At 37.5% G+C, this 19517-nt stretch overlaps 1 protein-coding gene across 2 annotated transcripts in view; it reads left to right on the forward strand.

Annotated features, from left to right (window-relative positions):
• prkd2 (protein kinase D2) overlaps positions 1-18224 on the forward strand; it is a 67648-nt gene extending 49424 nt beyond the window's left edge. Inside the window, exons 3-18 of one of the 2 annotated variants that reach the window (XM_036557447.1) lie at positions 844-975; positions 1761-1957; positions 2983-3166; positions 8819-8890; positions 9081-9243; positions 9321-9432; positions 9822-9899; positions 10396-10699; positions 10895-10947; positions 11051-11123; positions 11439-11545; positions 11886-12047; positions 12225-12323; positions 15686-15953; positions 16343-16428; positions 16967-18224. In XM_036557447.1, coding sequence (XP_036413340.1) covers positions 844-975; positions 1761-1957; positions 2983-3166; positions 8819-8890; positions 9081-9243; positions 9321-9432; positions 9822-9899; positions 10396-10699; positions 10895-10947; positions 11051-11123; positions 11439-11545; positions 11886-12047; positions 12225-12323; positions 15686-15953; positions 16343-16428; positions 16967-17188 — 2312 coding nt within the window. In that variant the 3' untranslated portion in view covers positions 17189-18224. Of the gene's footprint in view, positions 1-843; positions 976-1760; positions 1958-2982; positions 3167-8818; positions 8891-9080; positions 9244-9320; positions 9433-9821; positions 9900-10395; positions 10700-10894; positions 10948-11050; positions 11124-11438; positions 11546-11885; positions 12048-12224; positions 12324-15685; positions 15954-16342; positions 16429-16966 lie in introns of those variants that run through there. The other variant, XR_005005976.1, reaches the window with a different exon arrangement.
• Positions 18225-19517: the final 1293 nt, after the last annotated feature.

Consider the following 19517-nt stretch of genomic DNA (forward strand, 5'->3'; position numbering starts at 1 on the left):
GTGCATACATGCACACACAATTTAAAGACAACAACCAAAACTTAACAATGTATCTGACTATTGAGCAGTTGAAAACAATGTAAATCTAACACACCCATGCAAACACAAGCATACAAAAAGCTCACGTCTCCCTACTTTTGTGGAAACAAAATCATGGGACAGAAACAAATGAGCTCTTGCAAGAGAACTTCAAATCACACTCACCTTTATTTTACATTTTGCTCTGAATAGAGACACTTGTTTTGTTTTCACACTGCAAGAGAAGAAACATATTTGTTATTAATAATGGAATGGTTAATGAATTAGGCTGTTGGTTTCTGCATGTGGCTGACACTTCAGAATTTCTCTTTCTGGGGAGATAAGCTGCCCTTTGATAATTCAGACATTGCTGAAGACTGCATTCTGTGTTAATCTCTGCCTAGAGCAACACAGTTTACTGCCTAAACTGCCTAGACAGAGAAAGTTGCATGTAAGGGAAAGCCAAACATAACAGAATAAGTGAATTCAGAAAGAAGTTTTGAACAGAAACTCAATTTAAAACCGAATTCATATGTGATTTGTCACCTATGTCCTCATATACTTTCCATATAAAAGAAATTAATTATAAAAAACTATCAAACAAATTAAATAGATCACCTTGAATTATCTGTGTGCATAAATTATAACTTTGAGGGCAGAAAGGAAATTACATTCATCTCAAAACCTAGATAGTTTGGCAGTTGAACTTACAATTTTTTTTTCTTATTGACTGTCCAAGTGATCAATAAGTTGTGCTATGGATGGAGGAATAAGATTGTCTTCATTTTGCTGAATTTGACTTTAGTGTATGTATCTTCCCTTTAGCGGCTGCCACTTTTGAGGATTTTCAGATTCGTCCTCACGCTTTAAATGTGCACTCATACCGTGCCCCTGCCTTCTGTGATCACTGTGGCGAGATGCTGTTTGGCCTTGTGAGACAAGGGCTCAAATGTGATGGTGAGGAGACATCAACATCTCTGTCCTTTAGTCTTGTTTTCTGTTAAAGGACCTCTCACTTATTTATTTATTTACAGCTTGTACTTTAACTGCTCTGAATAGAAAAGCTGGTAGCAGGGACCACTTATCCAGCAATAGAAAAATTTAATTATACTTAAGCTTTTGATTATTACAATCCAGGTTTTTTCTGGTATTCTTAGTATTTAACCCTTGTGTGGTGTTCATGTTTTTGTTACTCAGTGAGTCTGGTGGACCCACTGCAATTTTTTTTTAATCAATACAGCCATAACAATTTATGTAAAAATTCCAGATGTTTAAAATATCACAGCACAGGGTTCTTCTTTAGCAGCTGTAACCAGTCAGCAGCCTGTCCATGTTTTTCACCCTCACACACACACACACATATATATATATACAAACACATACACACAGACACACTAACAGCAAGCCATGTAGGACGAGAATAGAGGGAAGGGACACAGCACCTCCACACTTTTATTCCCTGCGGGTTCACCCCAACACCACGTGTGTAATATAAATGTGTAGGGGGTGTACAGTGTCATTGAAAATCATCAATTTATTGGAAATGTGTTAAGTTCTTCACAGAAAATGATCAAAGACCAAGGAATCTGAGGTTGAAATAATAATAATAAATCACATCATTTTTTCTTTTGGTAAACATGAAAATGGGTCCCACTGACCCGAACACCACACAAGGGTTAAAGTGTTTATAGTCCCCACCCCTGTCCCCTCTCTTTATTCTCTTTTTGCTCCGTCTCTTTCAGGTTGTGGGCTGAACTACCACAAACGCTGTGCTTTCAGCATTCCTAATAACTGCAGTGGGGCAAGAAAGAGACGGCTGTCCACTACATCTCTGACCAGTAGCCAGTCTCTCCGTCTGTCTATGACTGAGTCTCTCAGCAGTGTCAGCACCAGCACAACCTCTGAAGATACGAACCTCATCCGCTCTCACACGCAGATGGTACAGCCCACTCACATACACATACTCAGAGACAGAACAATAAAATGTGCATGTGTATGGATGTGTATTCTCAAACTAATCCTTTTGCCTGAGAGAGAGAGTTAAGTGGCATTGCGTTAAGTGCATGATAAAAAAAAAAATCATGACTGCTACTTAAATGCATGATCATCTGTGTTAATGGATTCAGCACGCACACAGTGACATCTTGTCTTAATTTACACCTTACATATGACCAAATGAGCTGATATAGACATGGATATTGACAAATGGAAAATGATAAGAATGTAGGCTAAAATTTATAAATCTGAATCAGACAGTCTGTAAACTATTGCTCTGTGTGATTTAAATTTTACCTCTAGGGCGGTTTCTCCCCACCACTTACAGTTTTCATAAGGACTGCAGGATATGACCATAAAATTGACAATATGAGAAATGATAAATTGTGAATTAAATAATGTCTTAGATTTTGTTTGTACTGTAATTACAAACCCCTCTAACCTATATTTATGTAAATAGCAAATTACAAAAATACTATTCATTATTGTTCATTCATTAACTCCAAAATAAAAATAATGAAATACTAATAGTTTATTATATTGTAACTGCAAGCACTATTTTTGTGCCCAGGAAGGCTATTAGAAAAACAGTCAGCATTCCCCAAGCAGCTTTTCTTTATATAGGACTACAAAAACATAATAATGTGTTTTTTTAGAAGGTCCTTATGCTGATGCTGCAGGTTTGGATTTGTTGTGACAGTGGCCATTACTACTTCACACAATGAACATACAACTCTATGTGTAAGAATAGTCATCACAATAAAAGCTACTACTACAGGGTAGTTGGTAAGGGTAGATTAGTTTTTGATCTGTGCACGTGTTTACTTTGTGATTGGCTCTATAGCATAGTGGTTAATTCACTGCACACTCAGGAGAGCAGAGTTTGAGCCCTAACATAACTGAAATGCTCATATCTCATACATATGAACACTGTGCAGTTAAGGGGTCTATTTTGGTTTCATTCTGCAGCCCCGAACTCCCAGCGAAGCTCGGCGATTTTACACTGGCCGGCCTGTCCACTTGGACAAGATCCTGATGAGCAAAGTGAAGGTGCCACACACGTTTGCAGTGCACTCCTACACGAGGCCCACCGTCTGCCAGTACTGCAAAAGACTGCTCCGGGGCCTCTTCCGACAGGGACTGCAGTGTAAAGGTCTGATGGTCTGGAGTCACTTTTGAGTGTCTGGTTATTGTAATGGCTGTGGTTCCATGCACTTTTAAATGCCAGTAAATCCCCACAAGAATAGCTTCAAAGACAAAACTGTGGTAATGTAATATTTTTTTTCCTGTAATATATATTGAATGAACATAGATATATATTGAATGATGGATATATATGGATTGAACCTTGATGTATGTGGATTGAAGGTTGATATATATTAAATGAACGTATACCCTATATGTACCTATACCCTGTTCTTCAGTGGTCAGGACCCCCATGGACCCTCACAGAGCAGGTGCTATTTGGGTGGTGGATCATTCTCAGCACTGCAGGAACACTGACTGATGTAAAGTCAGAGACGATAGCTCATCTGCTGCTGCACAGTTTGTGTAGGTCATCCTCTAGTCCTTCATCAGTGGTCACCGGATGCTGCCCACAGGACGCTGTTGGCTGGGTATTTTTGGTTGGTGGACTATTCTCAGTCCAGCAGTGACGTTAAGGTGTTTAAAAACTCCAGCAGCACTGCTGTGTCTGATCCACTCAGACTAGCGCAACACACACTAACATACCACCACCACATCACTGCAGTGCTGAGAATGATCCACCCCCAAATAGTACATGCTCTGTGAGGGTCCATGGGGGTCCTGACTACTGAAGAACAGGGTAAAAGGGAAATATTGCAAAGAAACAGATGGACTACAGTTAGAGCTGGGCGATATGGCCAAAAACGTTATCATGATAAACAAAATTCATATCGTTCGATATCGATACATATCGCAATAAATGTCAAATCATTATTTCTTTCACGTTTGAAGACTGATTTTGCTCCTGGGTGGTTAATTGTGGTTTTAAACCATCACTTAAGGTCGGATCATGACAAACACTCACCAAACAGTGGAACATTTCACAAATCTGTCTTGGGAGAGTGGGAGAAAGTTTCTGAGCTGTTTTTATCAGCTGGAAAAGCACAGCTGCAATTTTTGTAATAGTCATAATTTAAGAAAGAAAACAGATTATTTTTAGCTGTCTGGTGACGAGTACTGGGCTATCCCGTTACAAATGCTAAACAAGTGGCCAACAACAGTGCTAAACTCTTTAGTTTCTCGACATCGTCAACTCGGTTCGGTAGGGCACTGCTGTCACTCCTACCACATCCATGTCAGAGTATATCACAGTATTCAGACACCAGCTAGCGACGACTGGATTTCTCTATGCTGTCGTAGTAGTTTAAGGGGTGAACCGCGAAACATCTGACGTTCGCTGTGTAAAAGCATTATCTGCAGTGTGAATCTCTCGCACCAGACAAATAGAGTCCTCCTTTTAGGTATGTTTAAACTGAAAGGGGTGATTTTGTGTCTTGTTTGATCTACCGTATCATCAATTCACCGTGTTGTGCCGGAGCGCCGGAGCGCTGCTTCAATTAGCCAGCAGCCAAAAACAGCTAGCCTGGAAAGATAGCGCTCTCCCGCTTCCCAATGCCTCACAGCTTCCTCAGTTTACTTTCGTTTAAATCAGGGCTGTAACTAACATTAACCCACTTTTTTCTTTCACTTTTGTTGCTCGAGAATGCACTAATACTAAAATATGACGGTTTGGCGCTGTAACACGGCGCTGCAGACGTGATTTAACACTGCTAAAGTTGTTAGGATGCACGGAAAGAGGTGAGGTAACTGTACTGTCCTACGGTGAAGTCACTTATCTTGTCACTTGGTCACAGGAGAACAGATTGCCGGTCGCTCCACTCAAACAGAGAATGTATAACTCCACGTTTCAGATGTCGCTAAAGTATATTTGGCGACCCTTTTTTACACGTGGCCTCCTCCCTCTCTAATCAAGTCGAAAAACTCGGAAGTGCGCCCTCTCCTGGCGACAGCAGATTAGTGTCGCTTTCCTTGCTGTAGAAAACACCACCAGGGCTTTCGCTAAAACGTGGAAGTGTGAGAACGGTGTATTATATCGAAAATTTATCGAACCTGTCTTATTGCTCTATCGAGGAAAAGTTATATCACGATACTTATCGTTATCGTTTTATCGCCCAGCCCTAACTACAGTCTGTAACTGTAGAACTACAAAGTGCACCTATATAGTAAGTGGAGCTGACAAAATGGACAATGAGCATAGAAACAAGGAGGTGATCATAATGTTATGCCTGATCTGTGTGTATATATAATAAACTTTGATATATACAGAATGAATGTTGACATATATGGAATGATCGTTGACATGGATCGAACAAAAACGAATACTACCATGTTTAAAATGATATATAAAATCTATCAGTGTTCATTCAATATCATTGTTCATTCAATATATATTGAAGTTCTTTCAATAAATATCAAAATTCAAATTTTATATTGAATTAACATTGACATGCTATATATATATATATATACACACACACACACACACAAAACCCCATTTCCAGAAAGGTTGGAACACTGTGAAGAATGTAAATAAAAATAGGACGCAATGATATACAAATCATGTAAACCATATTTTTAAAGGGAAATACTACAAAGACAACATATCAAGTGTTGAAACTAAGAAATTTTATTGTTTTTTTGGAAAATTTGTGACCATTTTGAATTTAATGCCAACAACACATTCCAAAAAATTGGGACGGGGCATGTTTACCACTGTGTTTCATCACCTCTCCTTTTAACAACAATCTGTAAGCGTTTGGGAACTAAGGACACCGACTGCTGTAGTTTTGAAAGTGAAATGTTTTCCTGTTCTTGTTTGATATAGGATTTCAGCTCAACAGTTCAGGGTATCTTTTGTCATATTTTTCATTTCATAATGTGCCAAATGTTTTCAGTGGGTGATGGGTCTGGACTGCATGAAGGCCAGTTTAGCACCCAGGCTCTTTAACTACGGAGCTATGCTATTGTAATAGATGCAGAATGTGGTTTAGCATTGTCTTGCTGAAATAAGCAAGGCCTTCCCTGAAAAAGACGTTGTCTGGATGGTAGCATATGTTGCCAAAGCATGTATATTTCATTCAGCATCAATGTTGCCTTTACAGATGTGCACGTCACCATGCCATGTGCACTAATGCACCCTTATACCATCATGAATACTGGCTTTTGAACTGTGCACTGATAACAAGCTGAGTGGTCTTTAGCCCGGAGGACACAGCGTCCATGATTTCCAAAAAGAATTACAAACGTTGATTAGTCGGACATCAGGACACTTTTCCACTTCGCCTCAGTCAATCTCAAATGAGCCTGGGCCCAAAGAACGTGGCAGCATTCCTGGATCCTGTTTATATATGGTTTCAGCATTTTAGAGTTTTAACTTGCATTTGTGGATGCACCAACAAACTGTTTTCATTCACAGTGGTTTTCAGACATGTTTCTGAGCCCATGCAGGGATTTCCACTACAGAATCATGTCTGTTTTTAATGCAGTGCCGCTCGAGGGCCCAAAGATCATGGCCAGCAAATACTGTTTATTGGCCTTGTCCCTTGCATACCGAGATTTCTCCAGATTCTCTGAATCTTACAATGATATCATGTACTGTAGATGATGAAGAGCAAACGGTATTTGCTATTTTACATTGAGAAACATGATTATTAAATTGTTGCACTCATGCAGCTCGTGCAGTCTTTCACAGAGAGGTGAATCCTTCCTCATTTTTACTTCTGAAAGACTCAGTCTCTCTGGGATGCTCTTTTTATAGCCCATCATGTTACTGACCTGTTGCCAATTAACCACTGTTTTTTTTGTTTTTTTTTTAAACACAACTTTACCGGCCTTTTGTTGCCCCGTCCCAAATTTTTGGAATGTGTTGTTGGCATTAAACTGAAAATGTGCATATATTTTCCAAAAAATAATAAAATTTCTCAGATTCAACATTTTGATATGTTGTCTTATTTTCATCATTGCATTTTGTTTTTATTTACATTTTGCACTGCATCCCAACTTTTTTGGAAATGGGATTGTGTGTGTGTGTGTGTGTGTGTGTGTGTGTGGTGTGTGTGTGTGTGTATGTATGTATGTATGTATGTATGTATGTATGTATATGTGTATATATATATATATATATATATATAACATTATGGCCACCTCCTTGTTTCTACGCTCATTGTCTTATCAGCTCCGCTAACTATGAGCTATCGTCTCTGACTTTACATCTACAAGATGGACTGACAAGGTAGGAGTGTCTCCAGCAGCACTGCTGTGTCTGATCCACTCATACCAGCAGAACACACACTAACACACCACCACCACCTCAGTGTTACTGCAGTGCTGAGATTGATCCACCACCCAAATAGTACCTGCTCTATGAGGGTCCATGGGGGTCCTGACCACTGAAGAACAAGGTAAAAGGGGGCTAACAAAGTATGCAGAGAAACAGATGGACTACAGTCTGTAATTGTAGAACTACAAAGTGCACCTATATAGTAAGTGGAGCTGATAAAATGGACAATATATATATGTATATATATATATATATATATATATATATATATATAATATATATATATATATATATATGTATGTATGTATGTATGTGTATGTGTGTGTGTATATATACACACACACACAATGAGCTTTGATATCTATGGACCCTTGATATATATTGTATGGATTTTGATATATATGCAATGAACTTTGATATATTTACTAACCATAGATAAAATGTATAGAATCAATATGTATATACAATTGAAAGAGACATTTCTGAAAATAGCACTGATATGTTACTGAGTTTCATACATCATTGTTACTATTAGGTGGTGCATCACCAAAAAATAATTAGCCAAGAGCAGCTCTCTGGTTAGACACTGTTGAAGGGCTTGAGGATGGCTAACAAAAACTGTGTATCAATAAATGGGCATTAACAAACACCAAGTGGAGCTTTAATGAAGCCTTAAGTTTCTATGTGTTGTGCATTTTGAGATGCTTTTCTACTCACCACAGTTGTAGAGTGGTTATCTGAGTTATTGTAGCCTTTATGTCAGCTTGAACAGTCTGGCCATTCTCCAGTGACCTCCCACCTCAATAAGGTGTTTCCATATGCAGATCTCTCAAAACTGTAACCATGAGATAAATAGTACTTTCAACTTTTGCTTCACATCTGAAAAAATCAACAAGCGTTTCTGTCCATCTTCCCCCCGTGAGAAGACAACTTAAACCTATGTGTAGCTGTCAAGAAGTCATTACTAAATAAAGTAAAAAGTCAAAAAAGAGGAAAAATTACAAATTAAACAAAGAAGCTGCTAGTGTTAGCAGAATAATGGACTCCCCATCCTAGAGCCCAGACGTCAACATCATCGGATGTGTTTGGGATTGCTTGAATCATGAGGAGCATAAAATCCAACCAACGTCCAAGACTGAACTTTGGAGATAAAAAAAAATAGAAAAATATCTCTGCGGATTTCTTTGAAAAACCAAAAGTGTCTCATGTGGCATGTGGTTTTGTTAAAAAAATATTTTTCTTGGTAAGAGATTTTTTTCTCAAAATAAATTTGCTTCAGTTAAAGGTTAGCTTTTTCTCATTCAAAAGGTGAAATTCTTAACCCTTTTACTCATCTTTACCAGGGATGCCAATAATTGTGGGGGGGGGACTTTATATGGATACCTTCTCTGTTTGAATGTGGGAGTAATCATATGTAATGTGACTTCTGTCTTTGTTTAGACTGTAAATTCAATTGTCACAAACGGTGTGCGTACAAGGTGCCCAATGACTGTCTAGGGGAAACTATTGGAGGTAATGAAAGACCAGTGAAATTTATGTTCATTTTATACATATGATATGTTGTATAACTAGAGCATCATAGCATATAATCTGTCTGAATCCCATTTTGCCTTTTGTCATCTTGTATATATTTTTCGGTGTGTCTCACTCTTTGATCTCTTTGATCAGTCTTTGATCTTCTCAGTTGCTCTTTGTTTCACAGATATGTTGAGTCCAAGTACAGACCCAGAGGTACCGATGGACTACAGTAGTGAGTATTCTGACTCAGAGAAGTCATCTCTGATGGATGATTCAGATGAGGCCTGCAGTATTCCTGGCTCCTTTTCCCCTGACAACAGCCAAGACGGAGCCAGTGGAGACCAGAGGTCAGCGACTTGTACACAAGGCGCACGTGCATGCACACACACACACACACTGACTGACTGTTCTGATGTCTCCTCAGTGCTAATATTCCCCTGATGAGAGTGGTGCAGTCAGTGAGGCAGACCACACGCCGCTCCAGTACAGCTGTTAAAGAAGGCTGGATGGTGCACTACAGCAGCAAGGACACACTGGTACACTACTCACGTATAGTACACGAATAATCCTGTCTGCACCGCAATAACGATGATATCTAAAGGTGCATCATTTTGTTGCAGATGGTAACATGAGCCATGTTCAGTGGAAAAAAGGAATTGAATAATTGTGTATAATAATGCACTGATCTTGAACTTCTGATTTAATTTGTTATGCAAAATGTTTATTTTTTGCCTGGAACCCTGAATTTCATTCCTTGCTTCTTGCTTTCTCTTCTCCTTGCATCTCTTCTCCCTTCTTTTTTCAGCTTGTTCTCTTCTTCATGCTCTTCTTCTTTTCTCTTATGGGGTGGTGCAGCTCTCCTCTTCACTAAACCATACATTGACTCCTTGTTGACCTCTGATCCCTGACTTCTCGTCCCAAACAGAGGAAGCGACATTATTGGCGTCTGGACTGCAAGTGTCTCATCCTGTTCCAGAATGACACAACCAACAAATACTACAAGGTAAAGAATTTGGAAACATTTTAAACAGAAGGAGTCTTGAAACTACTTTGGCATTTCACCTCATCTTCTGTAGTCTGATGGTCCAAGCACATGTCTGGACACTGGTGTCATTGTGTGTAGGAAATGTGTTTCTATAAATTCCATAGATTGTTAAATTTTACATACATACATACATACATCATCTAAACCGCTTATCCTTCTGGGTCGCGGTGGGGTGCTGGAGCCTATCCCAGCTGTCATTGGGCAGAAGGCAGGATACACCCTGGACAGGTCGCCAGTCCATCGCAGGGCAGACAGACAGACATACACATTCATACACACACTCACACCTAGGGGCAATTTTAGCATGCCAATCGGCCTGATTGCATGTCTTTGGTTAAATTTTACCTTTGCTTTTATTCCTAATGCTGGTTGATTAATGATTGAAATATTTATGCCTGGTACATGCTAGAAACTGTAATTAAAGTGCCACACAACCCACATCTTTCTTCCTCAGGAAATCCCTCTCTCTGAGATTCTAGAAGTACGTCCAGCAGGTGATTTCTTGCTGGTGCCCAGTGGTGCCAACGCACACTGTTTTGAGATAGTCACAGGCACCATGCTCTACTTTGTTGGTGAGGACCCTAACATTGCCCCCTCTCAGTCACCCAGCTCGTCAGGTCCTATTTCACCCAGTAGTGTGATACCTAATAGCGGAGTTGGACGGGAAGTTGCCAAAGCCTGGGAGAATGCTATACGTCAGGCCCTTATGCCTGTCATCTTCCAGGACAATCCACCAGCTGAAGGCAACACCCCTCGCAGTAAGTCAAATTTAATAGTTTTGTAAAAACATTTGGAATACACTTCTAGGGCTTGATTTATTAATTTAAGTTTATAGTAAATATAGATGTCTCTGAAATATATTATATTTTGAACTGGGACCTAACAAAAATGAGCAAGGATTGGATGCTTTGATCCTTGTGTGAATGATAATGTTTTGAGTTTGTGTTTCACAGGGCAGGCATCAGTCAGTATCTCTGTGTCCAACAGCCAGATTAAGGAAAATGTGGTGAGTGAGTTGTGCTCATGTCTATCTTAATGTACTTTTAAGGATGATGATGAAGTAGGGGGGATGATAAAAATAATGATAATGGTGGTGCTTTTTCCTATAGGACATAGGCACAGTGTATCAGATATTTGCTGATGAAGTTCTGGGTTCTGGCCAGTTTGGAGTGGTATATGGGGGTAAGTACTTTCAAAAATGGGAAAATTATAAGCTAATAGCCAATAACACACACAATCCTTTTTGCCCCACCACAAATTGTCTAACAAAAATATATATGTTTTGTTTAATTTAACATATTGTGCATTCATATTCACTTTTAGTTTACTTCGTATCCTTTAATTTACTAAAAGAAAAAAGAAATCCAGTAAGTCACTGAGAGAAAATCCCATTTTTGGATAAAATTGACAAAAATTAAGGCAATACCCACACAGTATTAGATCTTGTCATCTTAATGAACAGGAGCATCTCTTCTAAGAAAAGCATATGCCCATTAGGTAAACACAGGAAAACTGGACGGGATGTGGCAGTGAAAGTGATTGACAAACTTCGCTTTCCCACCAAGCAGGAGAGCCAACTGAGGAACGAGGTGGCCATACTCCAGGTACCCAGCAGGGGGGAGCAGAGAGTCAAAACCACCTCACATCTTGAACAAGAAATAAGAATACTGAGTGATCATTGCAAATGATGCACAGTGATAGCAAACATTGTTGGAAAGGTTTTTTTTTTATATTTTGTCTTTATAATCTCTCTCTCCCTCTCTCTCTTTTTATATATGTGTGTGTATATATATGTGTATATATATATATATACACTCACACACACACACACACGTGTGTGTGTGTGTGTGTGTGTGTGTGTGTGTGTGTATTTTTATTATTTATATTTGTGTGGCTCTCTCGCTCTGCTGTCTTGTTCTCTCTTGCTGTTTTTTTTATTCTCAGAGTTTGCGTCACCTGGGCATAGTAAATCTGGAGTGTATGTTTGAAACTCCTGAGAAGGTGTTTGTGGTGATGGAGAAGTTACATGGAGACATGCTGGAGATGATCCTGTCCAGTGAGAAGGGACGTCTTCCTGAGAGACTCACAAAGTTCCTCATAACACAGGTAAGGAGTTTGTGTTGTGATGGCAGACAGTGTACCACACCATTAAGCAAAACATTAGATGATGCAATGTATTACCGTGTATAACCAGTTGTGAGTTATTGTGGCATTTTGATTGGTTCATTACTGTAACTTTTTACTCTCTTCATTTCTCTTTCTCATTTCTCTGTTTATCTGCAGATATTGGCTGCCTTGAGACATCTCCACTTTAAGAATATTGTTCATTGTGACCTGAAACCTGAGAATGTACTGCTGGCCTCAGCAGAACCATTTCCACAGGTAAACACAACATACTAGATCACCTTACATACATTTCATGAACCTCAGTGAAGTCGTTACAGTTAAATTCCATAGTCAGTCCCAAATGTTTTCTAATCAGGTCACTGATTACTGCCAAGTACTCTTGAAAGAGCAAGTAGTTTATTGATATAATTTAAAATAATATATATATGTATATATATATATATATATATATATATATATATATATATATATATATATATATCCTAGGACCTTTGCAAGACTTTATCAGCTAGTGGTGAATACTTAAGCAGGGCATTTTGTGAGGCTAATCACTTTTGTTTGAAAATAACAAAATGCTCCGAAGGATATCTGTATTTGCATTCTTCTAATATGTCGCTGTTCCAAAGATTGCAATAAGTTGAAAGAAAGTGATAAGTTGAATTTATTTTGAATGATCTGGGATAAGTAAATTATTTATTGTAACTTAATGGTGTAGGATTATTCATATAACCATGCTGTTAAGTTTAATTATTAGTCTTTTTGATTTAAAGTCATAATTTGTCAAGCCACAATATGTTCCCAGAATTGTCAGAACAACTTTTAAATGGATGGTCTAATTTCATTTTCTTAACAAGCAGAATCAAAGGCCATAATTTTCGTACCAACATGATTGATTTTGTTTTTAATACCTTTAATGTCTGTTTTTTAGTGCCTTATGTCTTGCGGAAATCATGTTGTCTTTAGGTTTAGTTAAGATTTCAGCATCTTTACCTTGCCTTTATATCTCTTTACCTTCAACATCATGGTTGGTCTGTTCTGCTTTTTCATCTTATCACAACAAAAAAAAAACACAAACATGGAAATACTGAGGACTTCTGTGGATTTCTGTGATTCATGAGCAAATGCACACAAGTCATACTTCATAACCTAAAACTTTTTTGTAACGTGTACTTACTTCTTGGGTGACAGTTGCCATGGAGATGGTACAAAGTTCTGCACTTGGAGTTGTATGTTTGAGTGGATGTGCATAGTGGGATAACATGCAGCAAACACAGGTGTGACTGGGGTTACTTTTGTATTATGTATGGTTTATATTTATTATTGAGCTCTGCAAACTTAACAATTCATATCAATTACTGAATAGTAAGTACCTATAAAACTAATTAGAAAGTTATATTGTTAGACATTATAATTAAGTAGCTTAAGATTTATGTAGAATATCATTTAATAACTGAAATTGCTGTAATGCAAAGACCTCTACCATTGAGTTACTTAAAACTGTTGTGCTCTTTGCAGTGGTTCATGGTTAGGACTTAAAGTACATTGTAGAAACAATAGTTTGTTGTAAGCCAATGTAAAGGACATGCAAATTTGTCTAGTGTGGTCATGATCTTTTGTAAATAGATGACAATAGTGTTATCTTGAAGCTATGGATGCTTGTTTTCAATTTAAAATTTAATTTAAGATTAGCATATTCCTAAGATTGCCTGTACGTTGGTGATAAAAGAAAAATGCTATCCTAGGGCCCTTTTTGATTTCTGCAAAGGTTTTAAGGCTTTTAAGAACCTCCTAGGTCTTACTGACTTTCAGATTTAGTAATACTAAAAGACGGTTAGTTAGATCCATGGTAACATTCACACTAAATAAACAGTAAGTTTTATGTCTGAAAATGTAGTATCTGGTTAATGTTTACAACAATGTTTAAGGTCCTTTTTGTTAGCATAGCTAAGCATGAAGCATGTTGTGATTTTGTAATACATTTATTATGGCAAATCTGATACCATGATATAGTTGGAAAATATTGTGGATTTTGGATATTTTGGATTTTATCAATACAACACAGCACCAGTTACTAGTTATTTCCTGTGGGTTGAGGATAACAAAAATAAAACTGCAGATGTTGTGTGCTGGTTTTTCTTAAAGTAAACTACAAATTTGTGTATTAAAAATATATTAGAAAATTCTATTTAAAAAGCTATTTAACTGGGCAGTAAGAACTTATTTACTAAGAATAACAGTAATATTACAATAAATACAAACGTAGTTAGACACAAAAATATTGTTTTTATGTATGTTAGTGTGTTTATTTAACCATTTCCAAGCCTCTCCTCATTGCAGACCAATATTATTTGTAGTTATCACCTAACAACTGGTTTGACTAATCCACTAGTTATATTAAGTGTCTTGGTGTTTGGAATTTAATAAATACATGCAGTGACTGGGGGCATCAAGGAGAAATCTAGAACGAAACCCTTTGTTCTGCTAAATAGTATGTTTATTTGGCAGAGCGCATCACCACAATGAATGTAGGCAAATTGACTGATATACAAATATATTAACCAATGATACATTATTAAGTGATGACAAAATTTATTGTTACTTTCTTACTTTATTTTACAGGGCACATCATCATTAAGTTACTGGTAAAGTAGGCTAAATGTATAGTTGCGTGGCCATCAGTAGTACCTTGCAGTCTTAAAAAGAGGCACTGAACATTGTCATTGTAATGCAAAATCCACTTCATTAAATGTTAGAAATGTTCTTGTTAATAATTTACTAGTTTTCCTCTCTCCTTTTGTATATTAAACGATGTAATGCACAAGATGTTAATTTAAACAATAATTACATATTTCTACTTATAAAATTAGTTGTGGGGCAGAAAAGACTTTAATTTTTTGTCTTAGTGGTTATTATCCTATAATTTAGGTTAACCTACGTCATCTCCAAAAAGACCCTTCAGTATGCATTAAAAAAAGTATCTTAAAACACTAAGGTATTGATTTTATGTGTTAGGGTGTTCATTTAACTCTTTCCAAACTTCTTATTGCAGCCCAATATTTTTGTAGTTATCACCTAACACCTGGTTTGAGTAATGAATTCTTCATTAAGTTAAATCAAGTTAACAAAATGTTAATGCTTAATGACTGTCATTATTAATGGCTGTTCATATATGACTTGTTTTTTTCATGGCATTGATGAACAGAATGGGTTAACAAGATGTTAATGCTTGATGATTGTCGTTATTAATGGTTATTCATATAAGACTGTGAGTGTGAGCATATGAGAGTTGTTATTTAATGTATATATAAATCATTATTTACTGCTGCATGAAGTATTAGTCTGTATTCATTGTGATGCAAGCATTAGTTAAGTATTAATGTATACTTATTAGGCTACCAGTATTGTAATGTGTTACTGGTGAGACTAGTGTCTTTGTATGAGCCAACAGTTTCTCTTTCTAAACGTTTTGTAATAGTGTTGCCAGATTTTTATTTTAGTCTTTTTTGTTAGTGTGGGATTTCAGGTTGATTTCTAAATCTTGAGTGCAGTAAGTTGTAATAAATGTCTTTTTTAAATGTTCTTTACTCCTCCTGCTTTCCATTCACTCCTCTTTCCAGGTGAAGCTGTGTGACTTTGGTTTTGCCCGCATTATAGGGGAGAAGTCTTTCCGGCGATCTGTGGTGGGCACACCTGCATACTTGGCCCCAGAGGTGTTGCTGAACCAGGGCTATAACCGTTCTTTGGACATGTGGTCAGTTGGGGTTATTTTGTATGTCAGCTTGAGTGGGACCTTCCCCTTTAATGAGGACGAAGATATCAATGATCAGATCCACAATGCTGCCTTCATGTACCCACCCAATCCCTGGAAACAAATCTCACCAGAAGGTACATAAGCTTAGATATTAGCTTCATGCTGATAGCTATAGGCTCATAAAGTAATTGACTGCAGACAAATAGGCTACAGAACAGCAATGCTTTAAAGCTGTCCTTGCAGCAAAGTATTGTAAAATTCTCTGAACTCATCCCTAATAATGACAATTAAGAGGAACTAGGCAGTACTAAAAGATTGTCTGTTCTTGAAAAAATGAGCTGAACTGCAGACAAGCAATTGGCTATTGCGATTGTAGAAAGTCATCACATGATGAGAAGATAAATTTGATCCATTAAAAGCAGTCAAATTGCTCACCAGTTCCACAGTGATTGATATTCTGTAGCTTTAAATTATATTCTTCTAATCCATACAAATTGTTTGTGTGATCTCTGTTTCATTCTAGCTATCGACCTCATCAATAATCTGCTTCAGGTGAAGATGAGAAAACGTTATAGTGTGGACAAGAGTCTCAGTCATGCATATTTACAGGTAATAACAGACACATTCTAGAACCGTTCTAGCTGCAGATGTGGTGAATACTCTTGTTTATAAACTATATTAAAAAGAAGACAAATGGCATTGGTTTTAGTATTTTGGACTATTTTGTTTTTAATCACCTGTTTTAAGGCCTTAAAAGGGTTCTTTTATTCTCAGAAGCTTGACACTGTAACAGTTGCAGAACACTTTTTGGTGCTATATAGAACCATCTAAAGCATATTTTCCATAGTCAAGCTGGAGAACCATTTTATGATGCAAAAAATCTTAAATCATGCAAAGGCCTCTTTGAGTGTTTGTTTCTATATAGAACCATTTTCTTTACTGAAGAACCCTTGAAGAACTGTCTTTTTTAGAAGTGTAGAGGTAGGCATCGGTAGCACTAAATGTTCCCAAAAGACTGTTATTGGTGCATGAAGGGCAGCAGTATTACCTACTACAACAAACTGCAATTTGGATTGACTCTTTTATTTAAGCTTTATTACTCTCTCCCTTTCTCTTTTTCTTCTTCTTTCTTGTTCTCTCCCCTCAGGACTATCAGACATGGTTGGACCTGCGAGAGCTGGAGTCAAAGCTGGGTGAACGGTACATAACCCATGAGAGCGATGATGCTCGCTGGCAGCTATTTGCTCAGGAGCACACTTTACCGTACCCAGCCCACCTCGTACCTGTACCACCTGCTTCCGATGATGAACAGGATTCCACTGAAGACACAGATATGCAGGGCCTGACAGAGCGTGTCAGTATTCTCTGAGGAAGCAGAGTCAAGGCACCGAAACATTGGTTGGTGGGATGGGGGATATTTAATGCTTCTATAAATAGTTTAAATAGTTTTTTTAAGGTTGTCTCCTCCTTCTTCCTTTCTTAACTCCTAGCAGTGAACAGCCCCCTCCAACCTCTTTCATCATTAAATCCTGACTTTCCCCTCTGTAATGTCAGCTGTAGTCTCTCAGCTGTGCCTGAGAGTAATGTAAAGAGCAGTAGAGATGAAACTCTTGTCAGCTTGGACCTAGGGGTAGAGTGAAAAAATGTTACATATCAAGGACCAGACAGGTGAAGAAGAGATTCCATCATGACTGATCTTTCCTTAGTTTATAATTCCCAGAAATGATTTATAATGCATGGAGATGAAGGACATCTGTAGAAAAGACAAGCAAATACTGTACAGTGCCAAGCCTTATGGTTCTTGCACCGACTCTTCCATTTAAGCTTCATTACTCTCTGATTTAGTTTATATCTGTTATATCTGAATTGAAAACAGTGCTGCTGACATTGTAGATTTCATTTTATCACTTTCCTTAACATCTTAAAAAACAGACCGTGACATTGCAAACTGGAGGACTGGATTTTAGAAATTCAGCGCAATAAAGATAGCTCTCTGTTTGCAGATAACAATACCAGTGATTCATCTTCTTCACCTGTAACTTTTTTCCTGATCATTTTTCTTAGCAGAGGGTTAACTGGCTTTTTCAAGGGGTTTTGGGCAACAAATTAGTTGAACTCCCCTTCTACTGAATGTGCTTCTGTTAGGAGTGTAGTGATGCTAGAAACTGAGCATTACATAGACCTGAATTTCTTGTAGCATTTTTCCTTAAAGATTATTGCTATGAAGAATATTTTGTACACTTACATAAACTTAGAAAAGTGGATGTGGTTCATGTTGTTAACATCCCAGTAGGCATAATAAACAAAGTTGTTTAGAAAACTTGACTGTGATTTCCACTATTGACATATGAAACATTTTGTTTTATCAATTTGATATTCTTAAAAGGCCAAATATCATGTTCTCAGTTTTATTTTTTTCATAATTGAACATGCTGACCAATCTACAGTGTACAGTGGTCCTCTTACACTAGGAACAGTTAAGTCCAGCCATGCTTTTTTAAATTTGCCATTCGCTCTGTGGAATCAAGAAGACCTTTCATGAGCAGTAATAATGAGCTGACCAAAAATCTATGCAGGCAATTTAGGCATATATCTTGCATTAGGGATGCATTCCACTCACGCTCAGCTTGATCTACATGACATACTGCAGACAGGAACAGAGGCTTGATCATGCAGTGCCTTACGGAATTACCCTATGTAAACACAAAAAGTACAAAAAAAACAAAATTTATGAGAATTATTCAGGGAGGTAAAATGTGTTAAAAAAAATAATAATTCACAGTTCACTCCACCTGTACTTGACTGGGACAGAAACTACAAATAAATAAATAACCAAACCTCTTAATCCCTGTTCAAGCTTTGACCATTTTCATACTTTGATCTTTGGGAACATGGGAACTTGCTTACCTCATGAAGTTTATGAATGAAAATTAATGTATAATGTAGATCATTTCTGGTATATATTAAATTGGGTTGGTTATGAGTAATGTGCTGCATGCACAGACTCTGAATATGTAATCATAGCCACTACTTCACCTACTTTTTCCCTTTTCTACATTTCTATTTTATACTAATGGCAAAACCTTATTATCTGTTCATATTGCTCTTATTTGTGTTTTTTTGCTGTTGTTTGTGTTTTTTTGTCAACCAGAGGAGGATGGGTTCCCCTTTTGAGTATTGGTTCCTCTCAAGATTTCTTCCTCTTGCTCTTAGGGAGTTTTTCCTTGCTACAGTCACTATTGGTTTGGAGACTTGGACCTGGATTTTTCTGTAAAGCTGCCTGTTGTAAAAAGTGCTATATTAATACTTTGACTTCACATAAAGAGGGGGGAAAAAACAGCAAACTTAAGAACTAAAACCTTCAAGCATCCAAGTGAAAGCATACTGCCACAGCATTTTACCTCTTATTAGAGTTCACAGATCACTGCTGACAAAGATGATGCAACTTTTTTATTCAACTCGGGTAGCTGACGTTTTATATAATGGCTTTGGAAATGGGCATCTTCTACTCTGTCGAAGTATCAGATCTCACTTTAACAGATCCCACAGACACATCTTTTGATCATCTGGAGCTTCAAATTCAAAGTATATTCACAGGAACACTTGCTTACTGATGGCAGCATATGGAACAGTTGCTAAGCAGTGTTTGGAGTGGAAAATGAAGAGGACATTGGGACTATGATCGGCTATAATACAGT

This window comes from Colossoma macropomum, unplaced genomic scaffold (genome assembly GCF_904425465.1).
Source record: "Colossoma macropomum unplaced genomic scaffold, Colossoma_macropomum, whole genome shotgun sequence".
NCBI classification, from domain to species: Eukaryota; Metazoa; Chordata; class Actinopteri; order Characiformes; family Serrasalmidae; genus Colossoma; species Colossoma macropomum.